This window comes from Condylostylus longicornis, unplaced genomic scaffold (genome assembly GCF_029603195.1).
Source record: "Condylostylus longicornis isolate FDR11 unplaced genomic scaffold, ASM2960319v2 ptg000015l, whole genome shotgun sequence".
NCBI lineage: Eukaryota > Metazoa > Arthropoda > Insecta > Diptera > Dolichopodidae > Condylostylus > Condylostylus longicornis.
In genome coordinates, this window is record NW_026577984.1 from 3,028,585 (window position 1) to 3,049,099 (window position 20,515).

Here is a 20,515-nt window from a genome sequence, read left to right on the forward strand (position 1 = left end):
CGTGCGTTTATTTATATGACTTCCGCACTATTTAAAATAGAAAGCTATAATTGTCTATACGTGTATTAGAGAAACTAATTTCTCTAGCTTTGATAATAATTCTATTAAAAGGATTTGTAAAATAACCACTTGTGTCTTCTATCGCAAAACGGCGTTGCTCTCTTTTTCTATGGTTTATTTCTCAGGAGATGGGTTGCAGAAAGGTAAGATTTTAACCGTTTGTATAGATGCAAGATTTGCTTAATTGGAACATAATTCTTTCAATTTTTCTTGTTCCCAAAATAAATAGCTTCAATTAACAAAATTTCAATTCTCGGTTTCATGTTTTTTAGAAAAGACAAGCTTTTTCAAATTTCCATAAAGTAAAAAAGTGTTCCTGCATTAAAAAATATTAAATTTTTAAATTCTTCCAATTATTCGTTGAGTTTGTCAATAATTTTAACGTTTCTTTTAATTTTTTGTTTTTTTTTGTCCCCTAAAAATATGCAATAATTTTTTTCTTTAAATTGTGTATAAGTTTAGTTTCTTCTTTGATTTTCAAAAAACAAATTTCACCTGTTCAGGGAAAAAGTGCTACTTTGCAAACCATTGGTTTGAATCAAGTTTATTTTTCTTCTGTTAACGAGGAAAACGGTAATTTTTGTTTTATAATCGAGAACCCAATAACAAGTCCCGCTTAATAAAAAAATAAGGTGAAAATAAAAAAAAAAGAAACAAAAAAAAGAAGAAATAAAAGAAAAATAAAACAAAATTACGTGTAGAAAAGAAAAAAAGTTAAAAGAGAATATTAAGAAGGAAAAAAAAAGGGAAAAAGAAAATTGTTAATGGAATACTACGCGAAAATATTATTTTTGCTTTATGTTCTGCAGCTTTATTTGAAAGAAATTAAAATCAAAATTAAATAACCGAAATATTTGCCTTTTATGAAATAATTTGGTTTGTTTTCAATTATGTGACAAAATGGAATCATCATATTCGGGTGTAGTGACGTAGTTAAAACAAATCCGTAATGGCACTTAGACAAAAAAAGCACACACAATTTGAAAATAATAGCAAATTGTAAAATTGCATACTGTTTGAGTCTCGTATAGTTTCAAAGTTTTGAAACGAAAATCATTGATTTTCCGAACATATGAGATTTAATTTGACATTAGTATTACCAACTCTTAAGGAATAAAAGAAACACTTTTTTCATTGTTATTTAAAATTAAAGCTTAAAATCTTATCACGAATAGCCATTATTAATTTAAATAAGGTTTTAATGTAGCTAATATTGATATTAAAATTTTAAAAAATTATCCAGTAGGAATGGTCAAGCCGAATAATTTTATAGGCCATTAAATTGTAAATTTATTGTATAAAATTTTTATTCATTGCCAGACAAACATTACAAACTTTACGAAATTTACTTGTCTTTTAAAAAATTAATAATCTTATGTAATAAACTAAATTTATAATTTATTCTTTTCACTTTTTGATGTTACTTCTTGTTTATTGATAATGCTCCTTTTTTACTTACATCATTATATTTTTAACTTATCGTTACATACAATATGTACATGATATTTTATGTAATATATTGTGTATACACAATCGTACACATAGTATATAAATGTATGTGATAAAGGAGCACCTTTATTTTGTGCAATGATTCTAGCATTTTAAATTTAAATTCTTTTATTTTTCATATTGCAAATTTTATAATTCTATACTCTTACCTGATTGGGAGTTTTCCTTCGCTTTTCCTTTCGTAAATCTTTGATGTTATTACATCACGTGCAAATCCAAAATCAGCTATTTTGCACGTATGATCGTCAGTTATCAAAATATTTCTTGCTGCTAAGTCCCGGTGAATTATCTGAAATAAAGTGAAAAAAAAAAAAAATAAAATAAAAAATTATAAAAATATAAGAATGAAATGAAGAACAAAAATAAAATATAATAAACAACGCTCGTTTTTTTTAGCATTTTTTTTTTCTGAAAAGGAACAAATTCATAGTGAAATGGAGAACTCTTTGTAATGTATGTATATTAAGTGTACTTGTATACACGTGTGTATGATACGCGTTAACAGTTAAGGTACAAAATAAAAAATGGAGTAAAATGTAAAAGGAATTTAAATTTAGCTAAAATTACTTTTCACCATTTTCAAATTTCTTGGAAATATTTTTATTTTTTTTTTGCATTTTTTCTTTTGTTTCATTTATAAATTCGTGCTCGTTACAAACAAAAAAAAAATTTATATTTCAAGATAAATTTAAAAACATACAAAATATATTATGGAGTTAATGTAATAAATCTATCTTTTGTGATAACAAAATTTGTGTTATGAAAATATTATAATGGATTAGACTAAAAATATTTGAAAGTCATACAGTTATTTTTATAAAAATCTGCTGCTATTTAAATGTGTAAAATATTTAAGATTTTTTTATTTTTTTTTTAATATTAAATATTTAAGCGGTCATTAGGTTATACGTATGAGTTAGAAACCAAAAGTGGTACCAAATACATTTTGAAAATTTATTTTCATAAAACGTTGTGTTTTTTTTAAACGACGAGGATTGGACGCAAGTTGTTATGTATAAAATTTTGTGTTTATCCTATTTTTATATAATATTGGTTAACAGTTTTAAATAATATTCGCTTGCAATATGAGCATATTCTATAGCCTCAATATTAAATATTTTCAATTGAATCGCAGTGAAACTGGGCGATCTTATCTTACTTTTTCATAATTATTAACTGTAGTTTTCATTACTATTGCACGAATTGCGATTACATTTCATGATTATTTAAGAGGCTCCTGCGTGCAAGGTAGCTAATTTTTGATTAAAGTAGATGCCGATTAAGTAGTTTGATTTTCTTTCCAATCTATTTTACTCAGTTATAAAAAAAAATTTACTCTTACTGATTTAAAGTTTTGTTATATTGATTAAGCATTAAAATTGAATATGAATAAATCATTAGTTTCTCCGAAAATAGTCAATATATTTTACTCAATAAATTTAAATTAAATTTTTATTAATATTAAGAAAATAATGTGCTATAAACAATAATTAAATTGAGTTTTTCATATTGATCATAGCTAAAATAGTCTTAGCTATCACGTAGGCACGGAAAGGATCTGAAGGATAGTTTGTGCGGCCGCTGCCTTTGTGTGGGCTGCCTTTGTCTGTGGAAGCCAGGTTTGCATGCCTGCTTGGTGCAGAATTCAACCTTGATTGAACAGAAAAGATTGACGTCATGCGTAGGTGTTTCTGCTATCACGCTCGGTATAGTTAAGCGCGGATTTGTTGTGGATTTGTTGTTGTGGAAATCGGACTCTCCCTTGTGCCAATTTTGTGGAGACGGTGAGAAGACTACCCGGTAAAGGGCTGTCAGGCCACTCCATATAATACATACACATGCATAGTTTGTTTAAAATTAATTTAAAATATAAAATTTTATATAAAAATCTTAATCTATGTATGAACATTTTATCAGAATCCTTAAAAGGTTCTTTAATTTAAATTCATTATTTTTCAAATTTATTGCATTCAGAGCATTTTTTTTTTAACATAAATCAAAAAAATTTTGAATAGCTATTTTTTTTTTGTAGTGTTATTCATATATATACGAGTAGTTACATAAAGTTTAATTTTCAAATTTATTAAAGTTAATTATAACTTTTTTGTAGTTGCATAATAGCATTCTGTAAATGAAAATATTCATACCCTATAACATTTGGCATCCATACAACATAGCACGAATATGGAAAAGAAAAAGTTTTGAATCATTTTTAAAATTATTATAATATTTTTAGTACATATCTGTATATTATTTCCTCCTCTACCCACCACCACGACTATTCCCGTTTCAGTTTTTACTATTTAAGTTCATTTATTCACTTTCAATTCTTTTCAAATGTTGCAAAAACCAAAAAAAAAACAACAATGAATGTCAAAAAAATTTTTTTTCAATAGACACCAACCATATACGAATGAATATTTTACAGTTTCTAAGGTACAATGTTTCATTTACATTAATTTCAACATAAAAAAAAAAAAAATTTTGTTTTTGACAAAAAAAAACGAAACCAAAAAACAAGAACACAGCAAAAAATAAAGTTACACTCCACATCACTTATAACTGTATATTATTAGACTAATAGAATAAAATGGCAGGTGTAAGTTACTGTTATTTTCTCTTAATTTACAAAGTGTAAAAAATGTTGAAACATTGAAAAGAACAGAAAACAAAACAAAAAATAAGAAAAAATAAAGGAAAATATAAAAGTTCAACAACGCGATGAATTAAAAGTTTTTATGTTTCTGTATGTTGTGTACGCTATATTCACACACACACACACATACATTCATAAGAATACTCATGCATATAAGCACATGATCGTAAACTCTTTTTTTTCTTTTGTCTCTTTTTTTTTGTCTTTTTGCTCATTCTTCCGAAATTTTTGAAGAAGTTAAACATTGTGGCACCTGCTGGTTCATTAAAAAAAGTAGGGAAAAAAATTTCTTTTATTTTTTTTGTTTTTTGTTCGTCGTTATAAAAAACATACCAGCATTGATAACATTTTTATATACCAGTTATAATATATAAAATATTGTTACGCTACATAGTGTATACATACATAATTATAAATACCTACATAAATAAAATCTTTTATTTCGTAAAAAAAAAAAAAACATTACAGGGCTAATTAAAGTTTTAATTGAAGATTTCTTTTCTTTAATTTAACTTAATTAAGATTTGAAGTTAGTGAAAATTTGTCGTTATTATCCTGATATTATTTTATGCTCATTGTCCTTAAGAATATTTTTCTTAAAAATAAAATTTTGTGAAAAAAGTAAAACAAAAAAAAGAAACAATATTTCTCCTTTTCTTTAGGAAGTTTTTCATTTTCTTTTTTTTTATAATTGCCGTTCACAATATTTATTTTTTGTGTCGAAGAATTTGTGGTATAAAATTTTGTATATTTTTTAAGAATCAAATTTGTGGTTGAAGTAAAAATATTATTATTTTTTTTTTCAATTATAAAATTCATTTTAAAGTACTTGATTTTCATGGATGAAAAAATTTGGTTATTTATTGTATCTATAAAACAATTTTACATTTTCTTATGATTTTAATAAAAATATTTAAAATTTATTAAATTTAAATGATGACTATTGTACTATCTGAAATGTTGTGTTTAAAAATTTGTTGGGGGAGCTTCATTGGCAAAACAGATAAAATTTGCTATATAGACTTAATTTAGTTTTTATATGAATAAAATTACGCAGCTACTAACATATTCTCACTAGTTTCAGGCATAATGTCACAATTTTTTTCAAAAAAATTAGAAAATCTGACTTACAATTTTTATTTAATAAAGCCTATTGTTATTTCTTAACAAATTAAAATTTTTCAGAAGTTTTTAAGCTTTCTTTTATTTTTACAGTATTTGTTACAGTGTTTTACAACAGATTGCAGTTTCTCTACAGCTATAAAATCAAAAACGCGCTACTTTTTGCAGTACCGATTCAAAAACACACTGACTTTATAGAACTTCATAAAATGTGCAAGTTTGAGCTTAAGTATATTTCATTTCGCAAGTGATTATATACTAAGCATGTAGAAAATATCGTAAAATCTCTTGTCTGTATTAAAAAAAACTAATTCGATTGCTGTAGAAAAACAAGAAAAATTGGCAAATCCGATTTTGAATGGTGTTTTCAGTTAAATGCCGAAGCGATGGAAACTATTTCATGCAAATGTACTAAGAGGTATAGATCCATAATACTGATTTATTTGCGAATAACTTTCGCATATATAATTACATAATGATCTAATTACGTAAATATAATTTTTAATGGATTACAATATTTTAATCTTATAATTTAAAGATAATTTTTCAATTTTGCTTTTTTTTTGTTTTTTTTTTTTAGGATTTTATTTAAAATTTTATCATTAATTTTAATTATAAATTTTATGATTTATTACAATTGAATTATTTAAGAATTGAAATTATTATAATTGAATTGAAATATTCCGATAGAGTATAACGAAGTGTCCAAATAATTATATTTTGACGGATTTTTATATAGTTATACATAGAGGTATATATGTATATATATATATATGTATATACATATTAATATGAATAATCTATTTTAATTAATTAATATGAAGCAAAAAAAAGCCGTGCATTATGGGTACTTAATCATAATAAAATTGTCATATTTTAATCCTTTTTTATGAATAAAATTAATTAAAAAAAAAAATAAAAGTTTTTGTATTTGCAGCCAGTAGGTTAATATTATATAAAGTTTTAAAAATTATTATAATATTTCCAATTATTATTCATAAAAATTTCAATTATTAACAACATCTTCTATACGAATAGAGACGAAAATGTAGTATCGGAAATATCAAGAGCTTAGAATTTTTTATAATTATCGAATATTAAAGATGAGTTCGAGGAGCATCGTAAATGGAGTAATTTCAATTTAAATATGAAGTAAAAAATATTTTGTTCCCGTAGAATTTGCGGAGTATGCTTAAAATTACATTATAGTTTAGAAATTGTGATACAACTGAAATAATTTTGTATATTCTTACCTATATGTTTATCTGACAACCCTCATAAATAGGAAATTTTTGTATAATTTGGAAAACTTAGTATACATTAAGAATGCTGGGTTAAAGAAGAAAATTCTTCTAGAAATCCTTGGTTAAAAGAAAAGGATTGTGGTTCATATTAATTATATTTGCAGCCAATGTAGTCATAGATCTCGCTTTGACAAAGAATTTTTTTATCAAAATCAGTACAAAATAAAATTTCGTAAATTTTTAAAAGACAAATCTTGAAAATTATTCGTCAAATCTTATTTGGAATACGAGTAATATTTAATTGGAGAATTTAAATTTGTTTTGTGACATCCAGGATGTTTTCTCAGAGCTCAAACTTACATACATACAATTTTCAGTTTTTCAATTACTATACTTGATTGCAAAATCGTTGCGAGCATATCTGCGCAACTAAACTACTGCGTCAATTTTACAGTTTATAAAAAATTACATGGAATGTTTGAAAGCAATCAAACAGTTGTAAAAGTAAAAATTTCATGTCTATCTGTGCTGTTAAGGTTCTCTGTATTTTTGTTATTTATTTTACAATATTATAGCCTTTTTTTTTATAATATTTTAAGCTCAATTAAATGGTTTTTGGTGAAGAAAAGATAACAAACTGTTTAGTTTTGTCCCACGATCTTATTTTGTCATTCTGAAAGGGTGCCAATTTTAAATATATTTCAGGGTACAAAAATTCAAAATTTTTATACCTATATTTAGCAGTGAATTATATTGTGTCATATGTTATTATTTTTCACACATTTTAATTTCAGCGTGTCATTAGTTTATAATAACTGTAAAAAAATTTAAGTTGATAACATATAACAGTTTTAGTATTTTTTTTTTCTTCTTTTCCTGCAAATTTTATTATTATTCAACGATAATAATCAGTCCGATAATCGCTTTAAACCATAAACTTGTAGGTATTATACTCAGTTTTATTATACACATGTATAATTGAATATGTGTATGACATACACGCGAAACTGAAATAATTTTGTATATTTCAATTTTTATTTTTTCCTTTTTTTTTTTGAAAGAGGAAGAACAAAATTTTATATGAGTTTGCAACCTGTTTTTTATGCAAATTTTCACAGAAAATATCCGGTAATTATGAGCATGACCATATCATCAAAATGTGTGTTATGTTGTACCTACATAATTATATATGTATGAACATGTATAAATAATATTTAAAAATATACGATCTCATGTATTAATAAATCGCTACATATTATACATATATATACAAACATATGTACATCTTGGCATATTCATGCTCTATTAATCGTTAAAATCCGTTTAAGAATTTAAAACATAAAGATTTAAATGCGATCCTTTCTGGGAGTATAAAAATTGTGATAAAAAAATAATAATAAATAAAGACCATACAAATATGGCGTGTTATTATAGTGATGGTGATATAATAATTATAAAATCACAGCAGTATAGTAGGTACTGATTATAATAATGATTATAACAATGATAATAATAATATTTATAAGATATAGGGACTGAAAAATAAAATGAAAAGAAAAAATAAAAAGGTTAATAATAAATGTTATCCTTATGTAGAAAATTATTTATACACATATATATTTATATATGTTTCTTTAATTTTTCATATATTTTTTACACGGATTAAGCGTTTTCTTTTCCATATTATGTCAGAAAAATAGCAAGATAAATTTTGTGATAATATGACAATTTTTAAAGGAAATAATTTTGACCGAAACTATGTAACGGGATCGTTGCTTATGTTCTTTCTGTTCACCATTCAAATTTGATGCTTTTAATCCAAATTGAGAGAAATTATAGTGAAAGATGAAAATTTTGTATAATACCAAGCTCAAGTGGTTATATTAAATAAGAAAAGATTTTCCATTTATTGTATAATTACTTAATTCAAAAAATAATACATAACAATTCCCTAATATTTTTTCTTACTTTTATATGAATCAAAATTGTATACATAGTTCGAAAAAGTTAGCCAGTTCTTCTTCTACTACTCATTTTTTTCTTTATTTCATCATTTAATTTAAAGGAAACTATAATTAAATATTGGTAAATTCCAGCATTCTTTGAGCACTGCAATTGAAGGCAAATGTAATGAAAAGTTTAATCAATTTACACAGGAGCTCCTCTAATATATATTCATTTATATTCTAAAATAATTTTAAATAACGTTATCTTTAAATTTAAAGCTAATTCTATAAAAAAAGATTATTAAAATTAGGGTTCTTTTAATCAATATTAAAATTCAAAGTCTATCATTCTAAATCAATTTTAAAAATAGTAGTCATTTTCAGTTTTCAAGTTTTCAATCAATTTTTAATTTGCTTTTATTATATAAAGTATATAATATTTAAGTAATTTCATTATATTCTCTATAACATAAAATATAAAACAACAAATTGAATTAAAAGCACGCTTTATAATCTCAAGTAATTCTTGAAAATTATTTCCGGGTCTGAAAAACTAATTCTAAATTCAAAGTATACAGTATAAAAAAACCAAAAATAAATTGCTAAGACAAGAAAATAAAACGCATACAATTTATATTTTATTACAAAATTTTAAATTGGAAATTCATATACAAAATAATGTCCTAAGAAAATATTCATACATATAGATACAGATTGTACGAGTATATTGATGTTACAAAATAAAAAACCGAAAATAATAAAAGAAGCAAACATTTTCTTGCAATAAGTACTCAGTGTTACATGTTTGTATATACAGGCATATAGTTACTAATGTATGTATAGGGTACAGAACATATACAAATACTAGTACAGAACTATAAGAATAAGAGTAATATGAGTACTATGTCTATAACAATCAATAAAATATTCTGTTACCACTCAATATCAAAAAAGGATTTTAAACATATTCTTTTTATAGTTACAATTTGTATATCATATCAACATAATATAATATATAAATCTTGTGTATATACATACATATACAAAGCTTATGATGTGGTACATTTATGTCTATTTGATAGTGTTTGAAAATAAATTTATTCAAAAAATATCTTTTAAATCATTTTCTTAAAATGATCACATAATATGTGTATATATATATATATATATATATATATATATATATATATATATATATTAAATTTACTTTAATAATCTTGTAACGACATACATGTGGTTATAAAAAATTTAAAAGTTGCCATGTTGTTGACATATTAATATCATTTAAGAAAAAATTTATGTTGCATATAAAAGTTCGGTGAAAAAATTTTAATATCTTGTAAGATCTTTTTTGTTTATCATTCTGTATAAATTTCAAAATTTCGATCTCTTTTAACCAACAAATTCAAAACTAACAAATCATAATGTTTATTTTGAAAACGGGAACTTATTCCGGAGTCTCCTTTAACTATGAATATGAGACATTAATAGCTTAATAAATTGGAACCACGTCTCTTTTGAACAAGTGAAAATAAGTCTATTCTTATCAAATTACTTTTTTCTTTTATACCAAAAAATAGCAAATTATTGCATAAGAAAAAAAAGATCTTATTCATTTTGAATAAGAAAACAAAATTATAGGAAGGATTTAAAAAAAATGTCATCTACACTTTACAGAAATAGATTTAGAAATAGAACAGATTTGATTGTATGTAGAATTTTTGCGTTCTTTTTTAAAATGTGTAGAAGTTTTTTTTAAACTTACTTAAAGATGGAACGAGGAACGGATGGGCAGAGTAAAAATTTACAAGAAATTTGTGACTTATATACAATTCTCCATTTTTGTTATACGTATAACAAAGCTGTCACAATAATAACAGAAATGCAGCGAAATGAGGTACTTACACGGAACAGACTAATTTAGTTTTGATTTATTCACAAATCATTGTACGTGTAAATTCGAAAATTAAAAATCTCTAAATTTTCTTTACAGTTCCATATTTGATGCAATTGAATAATATTAAAGTAAGTATTAAGTTATACGTTAAAATAGCAAAGTTATAACTTAATAATTAACTTTTTCAATTGTCTCATTTTTTGAATTGCCAAAACGGCAAGTCTGTTTTTACAAAACGTAAATTGAAATAATTTTAAGAAGTTACAGTGATGCAAATCCTAATTTTATAATGTAAATAGAATGTCAGTTTTGATCAGACATTTTGTACGCTGTAATAATGAAGTGAGTGTCAAATGTCGATTTACATGTTCGACATAGTAACGTACAACTTGTGGCATAAACATAATTTTTCATAAAGAGTTTTTCATAATTTTTAAAAAATACAAATAATACGAAAAATTGATATTTCAAATGGTGTGAATTTAGTGTAATACATGATATATATGTATAATATATGTACATGTTTTGTGTTTCTGTTATACACATATAATTCAATCTCAAGTAAAACAAGCTGTATACATACAGACAAAGCTACATTTCTACAGCTGTGAATAATCATTAAGCAACCTAGAAAAGTTTTGGAAATATCAAAACATTTTTACGGAATTATTGCGGGAATTTCTTCGGGAAAAATTAAATTATTTAATTTAGAAAATAAATTAGATGAAGAACTTATGCAATTTTAACAAAAATTTTAAGAAATTTGTGAGTCTCGTTTAATTTGTCTGTATTTGAATTGACCAAATTAAATCATAATGTCTCAAATATTCCAGTCTTAATTCTTACCGAATAGCATTCAATATTATTTATAAATCAAGTATATTGTTTTTTTTAATAATATTGTAAAATATCAATGTTGCAAAGAATTTTTGAATCATTGAAAGTTTTCTTTTAAAATATTGCCCAAAAGAAAACAAATTTTCCATTTTCATGTAACATTTGAAACCCCTCTGGTTTATGAATTTTCAAATAAAATTTATTTGTTTACATACCCTAAGTAAATCTATGAATAAATTTTCTTTTTTGATTATAATATCACATCGTGAATATAAAAATTTACTAGAGTATATTTTAGTTATATACTTTTATAAAAATAACTGTATGTACCCATATAATAGAAAAGAAATAAAACTTACCCCCCTTGATGTAAGATAATCCATTCCTTTTGCTACCTGATACATAAAAGATGTTAAATCACCTGATGTTAAAATATTTGATTTTCCATGTGTGTTTCCATAATGCCTGTGGGAAGAAAATTGAAATATTTTATGTTTTATTTTTTATGCTTACCCAATTTTGTTTTCTTTTTGGTTTTGTTTTAGTTCTTTATATATTATTTTGTAAGATATACATAATAATATTGTACTCAAGATGAATATTATTAATATACATTATAAATTAACTGTTAATATTGGTATGAAAATAAACTGTAAATATTATTGTTAATATGTAAACAATATTTTAATTTACACATATTTAAATATGCTAATATTCATATCAAATTTTATATTTTAGTATAGATTTATATATAAAAATAGTTAACAATTATAATAAACAATGTGTCTTCATTCATGTGCATATACATAATATTATATTATATAATATTTTGTTATATAATTATTGTATATAAGAATTTTATAAAAATTTCATGATAATTGAATTATAATACTAGAAGAAAATTACGTGACAATATTTTCAAACTTAAATTTTTGAAATATTAAATGTATAATATAGATGTAAATAATTTACATAATACCACGCTTTATATATATATATAACAAGAATATATATGAATTATATTTAAATATGTTTCATAATACTAAATACCTATATATAATATTTGAGGTTTTAGATAAAAAAGGATTAAATATATTAGATTCTTTATCATATTTACTTATTTAATTATCTCTATTTTTAAATAAATTGCAAATCATAAGTTAATCATATATAAAATATTTTCAATTATTTCTATAACAATTTATAATCCTTGTTTTAACCTCAAAATTAAATATGGTTGAATTATTTGGAATATACAGGATGTAACAATATAATTTATTAGTTCTAAAATTATTGAAGATAAAATTAAATTTCATATTATGCATATCCGGTAAAATCTTAAGTAAATTATCTTTTACCTTTTTGTATTGAAATTAGTAGGAAATTAAATTCATTAACTCAAATTTCTGAGAAAGATTACAATAATTTAGTAAATGTTTCTGTAATTCCGAAGACATCAATAATTTTAAAATTTATAATACAAGGATTTAAGCAATTTTTTCATGTTAATACGCCCAAACTGAATTTTTCTTTTATAAATTTATATACAATAACTGGAAAAATGTTCAAGGTTAATTAAATTTATGAAAAATAATTTATGAAATAAATAATCGAATAAAATAATCTATAGGAAATAAGACATCAAAAAGACCGTAATTAAGAATAATTTCTCAAAAGATTTTCTGTTTTTTAAACCTTAAATATAAAATATATTTTCCATTTTTGTTTCATTTTACATTTTTAGGCAAAATAAGTTTATTTCTATGATGAAATCCTTTTAGAAAATGTAAGAGTAAGAGCCGCTTTAATTTGTAGAAATTTAATTTTTAATGTGTCCAAAATCAGTTAAGAATTCCTGCAAAAAATATACTTCAACATATAGGCTTTACCAGGCTAGAATAATACATTCAATTGAATGGAGCCAAGTAGCCTGAATAAATTTTATAAGTTCGTCTAATAAATAAATATGAAAATTTTAAAGTAAAAACTAAAATTGAATTATTCGATATATGGAAACCCCGTGAGCTATGCAATATTTCTTATTCAATGTATTACACTGTAAATCAAATTCCAAGAAATTTAAACTAAATGTTACGCATATTTTTAGTAAGCGTTTCCTGAATAGCAAAAATTGTCTCGTAAGTCATTCACAATATTATTTTAACAACATTTTTCGAAAAAATTAAAATTTTTGAATATTAATGAAAATAATGAATTTTTTTCTTGTTTTGTTATTTTTTTCTTTTGTTGAATCTTAACGACTTAAAACTCCTTTTTTGTATATCTACATATTTTCTTTGTTACATTAATGGAGTGTTCTTTGTTTTAAAGTGAAAATGTAACAATTGTGCGGAAACAATAATAAAATGAAATTTTCTCCTTGCTCATTATCTCATGTACAATATAAATTTCTACATATACATACATACATTTATAAATATGTCTCAATTAGTTATTCTCATTATTTAAATACAAAACTTGAAATCACAAATACATACATAAAGTAGGTAAATTTGTTCAGATATAAAATTGGTATACGATTTTTAAGCTAAATCAACATATACATATATAAGAAGAATAATAATTAACATAGCTAGGTATATAGAGATTTTAAAATTCCTAATATTAGTAGAAGAGTTAAGAAAACATTTTCTTCAATTTTTAATTAACATTTTAACACTTTTTTGGTAACGTTAAATTTCCTAGCTAACAATAAAAGAACAACAAAACTAAAAATTGTGGTTACAGCTATTTTGAGATTTTAATTAATTTTGTAACCTCCAAGTTTTCGATTTCAAGCTAAATGAGGTCTTTGTTATGTTTGTTTGTTTGTTTGCTTGTTTACATTTTTATATTATATGCGCTTATATTTATAAATGTATGCGTATATGATCACAATTTTATATTCGATTATTATGTATTTTAAATGGTTGTACAGTAATCAAGGACATTTTCTATTTGCATGTACTTGAAATTAGAAAATCCAATTAATTTTTCTTTTTTTTTTTATTGGCTTTGTAATAGTATTATTTTTTCCTCCGTTTTCCGTTTTTTTTTATGATAATTTCTTAAGCATACTATTTAAGTACACCATTTTTGGCACGTTTGTTTCTCGATTGTAACAAATTTTAAATAAATAAATGAATAATTAATGTCAATTAAAGTAAAAATTCTAATAAAGAAAATTTAATATTGACATTAAAAATTTAATGTTGTTTCATTATTCTTAAATTTAAGTTAATTGTTAAATAAATTTAATTGGGAAGAAATTATAGCGTATTTTGAATTGCAAAGAATATTTAAATTGCTAGAAAAAATAAAGATCAATTTTTAAACATCATATTTTCAAACACATATCGAAAATAAAGTTTTCTTTAACAAATTATGAAATAAAAATTTTATAGAATTGATAAATGAAAAATCTTCTTTAACATCACTAGCATAGTTAATTTAGTATACCCGAATTTTTGAAATTTATAAAATAAAAAAATTAATTAAATTCAAAGAAAAGATCTAAAGAATTTTTTGGAATTTCCTATCTAATATAGCTAGCTACTTAATTTAAAGTAAGGTGTTTCCATGAAAATTTTAAATTAGAATATTTTCTACACTGAGTTGTACGAGTAAATAATTACAATTTTGCATACCAGTAGGGGTAATATCCTAAACAATACCGTATTTTAAAAAGAAAATTAAGAATTAGAATAGTATAACATTTTCCAAAAGTCTTTAAAAAATCTAGGTTTAAGTTATGGAACTAAAACATTTTCCTAATTCTCAATACAGCATTGAATTTGCTTTTTTCATAGCTTTGAATTTGTTTTGGTTTTTAATTAAAAAAAAAATAAGTTCGCGCATAAATTTTTCGTTTTTCTCAAAACTTATGTGTCGGCTTTTACTTTTTAAAGGATTTTTTTAATAAAGAACAACTGTACCACGGACAGCTTAGAAATAAATGGCAATTACTTCATAATTACTTTAAAATTCTGACATACATTACTAATTATTATTTATGTTACATAAAATCTATTCACTGAATTTCATTTTAGTTATTTCTTGTATATTACTTTTACATTTATAATTCATTTGCTTCAATTATTAATGAATGTTTTTTAAACTTGAAAAAAAAAAAATAATATTTTTTTTTCATCTTTTTACCTAATTAATTAGCATAGAATTTCATTGAAAGCATTTTCATTTTATTTTTATTATTAACACTATAAGAGGATTCCTTTAGAAAAAAAAAACAAAGTATGTATAACATTCATTAGAAATATTTTTTAACTATAAAATAAGAGCAAGCTATTTTAATTAAACGAGGGATTTTTACAATTACCTACGTTGTTGCCGTTGAATAAATAAAATCTATTTATTAATGTACTTTATATATGTATGTATGTTTATATATTTTGAGTACATGTATAAAAAATTTAAAGTATAATATTGTAATTTGTTTACAAATTATATAAAATTATTTAATAAGGATGTCTTTTTAAAGTAACCGTATACAGCCTTGAATTCTTTTAAATGAAAATTAAAACGAGAAAATTTTCGCGACTCTTATAAAAAGAACTTAATTAAATTAAATTTAAAATTTTCCCTTACAATTATAGGATATTATAAAAAAAAAATTCTAGTATATCAAAAATTTATTTGGGAAATGGGGTTATTTTAAGTCGTGGCCGTATGAACTGTACTTGCTGTTACAATATTCTTATTAATTGTGATAACACCATCTTTCTTATCAAGTTTCTCACAATTCAAATGGAATAAGATTCTGCCTAACATCTGATTTATTGGAGATATTATTATATTTGTAAATTTATATTTCATATAGGATGTTTTTCCAACTCCATAGTTCGCCAATAAAATTTTAAAATTCTTACGATTTTTGAAATAATTATTTTATTATAATTTTTAAATTATTTCAATTAAAAGCACAATACATTAAAGCATTTAATTGCTTTATTGCAAAAATATAATAGTTTTTGATTATATTAAAGTCATCATTTCCAATTATATAATATTTTATATTAATCTTATTATAGAGTATATGTACATTTTTTCATTAGAAAATAATATGCTTGAATTGCATTATTAGTTATTCATGAAATTTTTCATTATAAAAATTTAACAATGTAATTAGAGGTGTATACATACCTGCTACGTAAACATACACCTAAACTTATGTATAATTTTTCAATGAACTATACATGTTCAATAAGGTTGTACTAAAAATTTTTATATTTTGTATTATATTTGTAAATTAAATTTATGTTCTCTTAATTATATTGTATAGATGTGAATATTAGAGAACCTGAAGAACTATAAAGTAACTCATGCAAATAATCGGATCAAGGATATACGATAACAAATGTTCTACAAATATTAATTTAATTTTAATTGTTATAATTAAATTACGTATGTCCTTATTATTATAGTTGCAATTGATAAAGAAGTCAAATATTTTATTGAAAGCAATTCAATGTGCAATTTAAACTCAAATTAATTAAAGAGATTCTAATTTTCTTCTACATATATTTATAAATGCTTATTGATATATAAAAAAATGATATTTTTAGTACTTAACTCACGTTTTCTTTATTAATGAAAATTGAATTACAATGAAAATCGTTTCTATCGCTAATTAAAATAATTGATAGTCAATCTTTTTCTATTATATTATTATAGGGAATTTATATTGTATAAAAATAAATAATTTAAAAATAAATTTAAAAATAAATTTAAAAATAAATTAGTAATTATCTGATACGGGTAAAATAAAAATAACTTTTAAATAACGAAAATCCAATAAATATAATTTGAATTTATTTTTAGGTAATCAATAAAAGGAAAATAATTATTTCAAATGAAAACCAAAATGTTTTTTCAATGAAATTTCAAAATGATCGAATACAATATGACGTACATAATTAAATAATTAAATAATGTATGTATATAGGAGCCAAATAAAGATGAGTAACTTTTTTTTTAAAACTATCTAATACTTAACGAAATTTAGTCAATTATCAATGAATTAACGTTAATTTTATCTAAGCACATAACTAGATATCCCATATAATTTTTGGATTCTACAGTTTACTGTATAATTCTAAATTTAATCGAAATATTTTCTAATTAAAATTTCAGAATTTTTAAAATTTTTTGTGAACTACTCGTATAGCTTATTTTTGGTAATTTTGAGCAGCACACTCCAAATAAAAGCAATTATTTCCTGAATAAGTGTCCACTAAACTTAATTTAGTTTTTCGCAATAGGCTGTAACATTAATAAAACTTCAATAGACCATCACATATTTTAAATTGAAATAATCATAATTCTTCAACTACAATTCCAAAAACACTGAGTTTTGAAATAATAAAAATTGGTTCATTAGTTTCAATTTGTTATAACAGAAAATTCTTAAAATAAATTTAAGTATTTTTGATTTTCACATTTAATAACAAATTAAGTGTAAAACTAAGTACCGTTAATTTTGAGAATGAATAAGATAACAAGGTACGAAAAATGAACACTGTGTAATTTACTACTTTTTCTTATTTCAAAAATTTTTAAAACTATTAGACTTAAATTCTATAACTGAACAAATATCTTGATCTCTTATAAATTATTATTTAGATATTTAGAATTTTAAATATTAATTAAAAAAAATAAACTTGTATTAAACACAAACTTGTAAACACAATTAAAATAAAAAAATCTTTCACAGAAAAATTACAATCTCTTTAAAAACTTCACTTCATAAAGTCCATATATACCAAGTAACTACAAGTAATCAATTTAAAAACTACAACATATTATAAAAAAAAATAAAAAATTTATGTAAATAAAATTTTAAAATATAAATCAATTATATATGTAGATAGTTTATTTTATAGAGCATAAACAGGAAATTAAAATTTAAAATTGAGTATAATTGAATAAAGTTTTAAGAAAAAGACAGGCAAAACTCTTTAGAAAGAAAATTGAGAGTATTATTAAAAAAAATGATATAAGATCTAAGAAATTTTCACTTCTTCACCCTTGCCCACTTTATATCATATTATAACATTCATACTTTGTAAAAACTTTGTAACTTTCTTGAAAAATAAATTTTTTCTCTCAGGGTATAATATAGTCAAAATATGTATATGAATATATATATGTATATATATGTATGTTTTAAATTATTTAAAAAAAAAAGTTTGGAATGTTATGGAAACTTTTCATTTAATATAGAAAGCATCATATCCTAAGATAACATAAAATTCTTACATTCTCTAGGTAACCACATACACATATAGTAAAAGATAGAAAATTAACAAAAATTTTAATATCTTATAAAGAAAATGTTTTTTTAAACTTTATTAAATTTATAATTTCATTTGAACTAATAAAATTACCATGTATAAATTTATATACTATATGAAATGTACATAAGTATATATTATAAAAATGAAATAATATGCATGTAATAATGTACAGAGTTGAATTTGGAAAACAATTCTGGAATTTTAACATACCATATAACATTTAAGATAACATTTTGTTAGAATTATGAATTTTCCTATTTATGTACTTTGCGTCCGGTCAAAACTTGGTTCTATTGGTATTTTGTGCATACACAAATTAGAGGATAAAAGTCAAAAAATTAATATCGTTTATAAATTATAAAAGAAAGTTCTCCTATATCTTCTCCCAAAACACTCCTTTGGTCATAGGTATATTTTAACCAGATTTTACTGTGTGTAGGGTTTGTCTGTTAGTACATAAACAGCTCGAAAATTGTAATATCTATTTGGAATAAGAAATTGAAAATGGAAAGTTGGTCGGAGAATAATTTCAATCTGCTTAATTTCTTATAAATTTTCAGAGCTAAGGTATTGAAACTTATCTATTTCATAAACATTATACACTATAAATTACTCTAAAGAAGAATTTTACTATAAATATTATAAATTACATTCAAGATTTTGTTATAAAAATGTCCCACATCGGTTTCTTCTAGTTCATCGTTTAACAAAATTTAATTTGTTAATATTCAAATAGTATTGTTAGATTTAGGATTTCCCAAAGCTGAAAACAGTATGGTATAAGCCACAATGTTTTTAGATCATTTTATTTATTTTTTAATATTAAGTGTTTGTTTGTGAGAATTTAAAAAAAAAATTTAATAAATTTCTTTAGAAAGTTTAATTCACCCAAATAATTTTTAAAAATTTGTTTTTCTATTTACAGGTAGACAGAATTTTTTTAGTTAAATGGTACACAATATACAGTCTGACCGGTATAAGCAACACGCATAAAAGCAAAACTTCTTTATTAGCAAAACAAAATTGGTTTCGTATATAAGCAATAAAAATTTTGAAATTTTCGAAATGTTTCTAAGCGGGTCCGACTGTATAATTCAACAAAACTTGAGATTTATATTTAAGGTAATATTTTTTTTGATTATTGTGTATGATTAATTTCTTAAAATGTTTCGACAATGTTTCTTATAAAATATTACAAATAACCCAAATACGATGTTCCAATGTTTTAGGAACAATGTTTTTATAGAACAACCAATTGAGATATTAATTAGGTCCTAAATTAAATAATTGAAAAATTAAATTTCAACTGACCAATGATTTTATGCAAATGCAAATTAATTTTAATGAAAAATATTAAATCAAATATAGCTTCAGTTTTATCGTTTTTTTTTACAAAATGAATATTGCTATATTTTAAAAGCAATATACATGACATACATCAAGTCGAGAAATTTCAACGAATTTACAAAATTAATTAAATAAATTTTCAAATTTATAATTTTCATTTTTAGTCTCTTACATATTTTTTATGTTTGGTACTTGTCGGTACTTAAAAACTATTTATAATGTGTTTAAGATTAAACACACAATAAATTTTAAATGAAAGTTGTGTCAATAATTGACTCAAAATTGTTTTAAACCCATGAATTAACCTTCACCAATTAATAAGAAAACTTTACATATAATGCCTCTAAAAATTTTATTTTTTCAAAGATCAACACCATCGTTCTTGAATTTGAATTATATAATCCAATTTCCCTTTCTATACTATATACGTATTAAATGAATACATGAGTAACATATTTAATTAAATAAATTATTTTATAATTTTAATATTATGTAACATAATAATATAATATTATCATAAAATTTACATATAAATTGAATTTAATAATAATAATAAAACTATACAATATGAAATATAAAAGAAC

The 20,515-nt window shown here is 22.5% G+C and overlaps 1 protein-coding gene and 1 long non-coding RNA gene across 3 annotated transcripts in view; one reads left to right on the forward strand and one right to left on the reverse strand.

Moving 5' to 3' along the window:
* Positions 1 to 19,807, forward strand: part of LOC129605814 (uncharacterized) — a 144,393-nt gene extending 124,586 nt beyond the window's left edge. Inside the window, exon 3 of the long non-coding RNA XR_008696736.1 lies at positions 19,510 to 19,807. This is a non-coding gene — a long non-coding RNA (uncharacterized LOC129605814). The remainder of the gene's footprint in view (positions 1 to 19,509) is intronic.
* The window catches only part of LOC129605812 (tyrosine kinase receptor Cad96Ca), a 161,183-nt gene that overhangs the window by 12,734 nt on the left and 127,934 nt on the right, over positions 1 to 20,515 (reverse strand). For both annotated transcript variants that reach the window (XM_055515772.1, XM_055515773.1), the window contains exons 9-10: positions 11,631 to 11,736; positions 1,719 to 1,858 (exon numbers count right to left, since the gene is read on the reverse strand). In XM_055515772.1, coding sequence (XP_055371747.1) covers positions 1,719 to 1,858; positions 11,631 to 11,736 — 246 coding nt within the window. The remainder of the gene's footprint in view (positions 1 to 1,718; positions 1,859 to 11,630; positions 11,737 to 20,515) is intronic.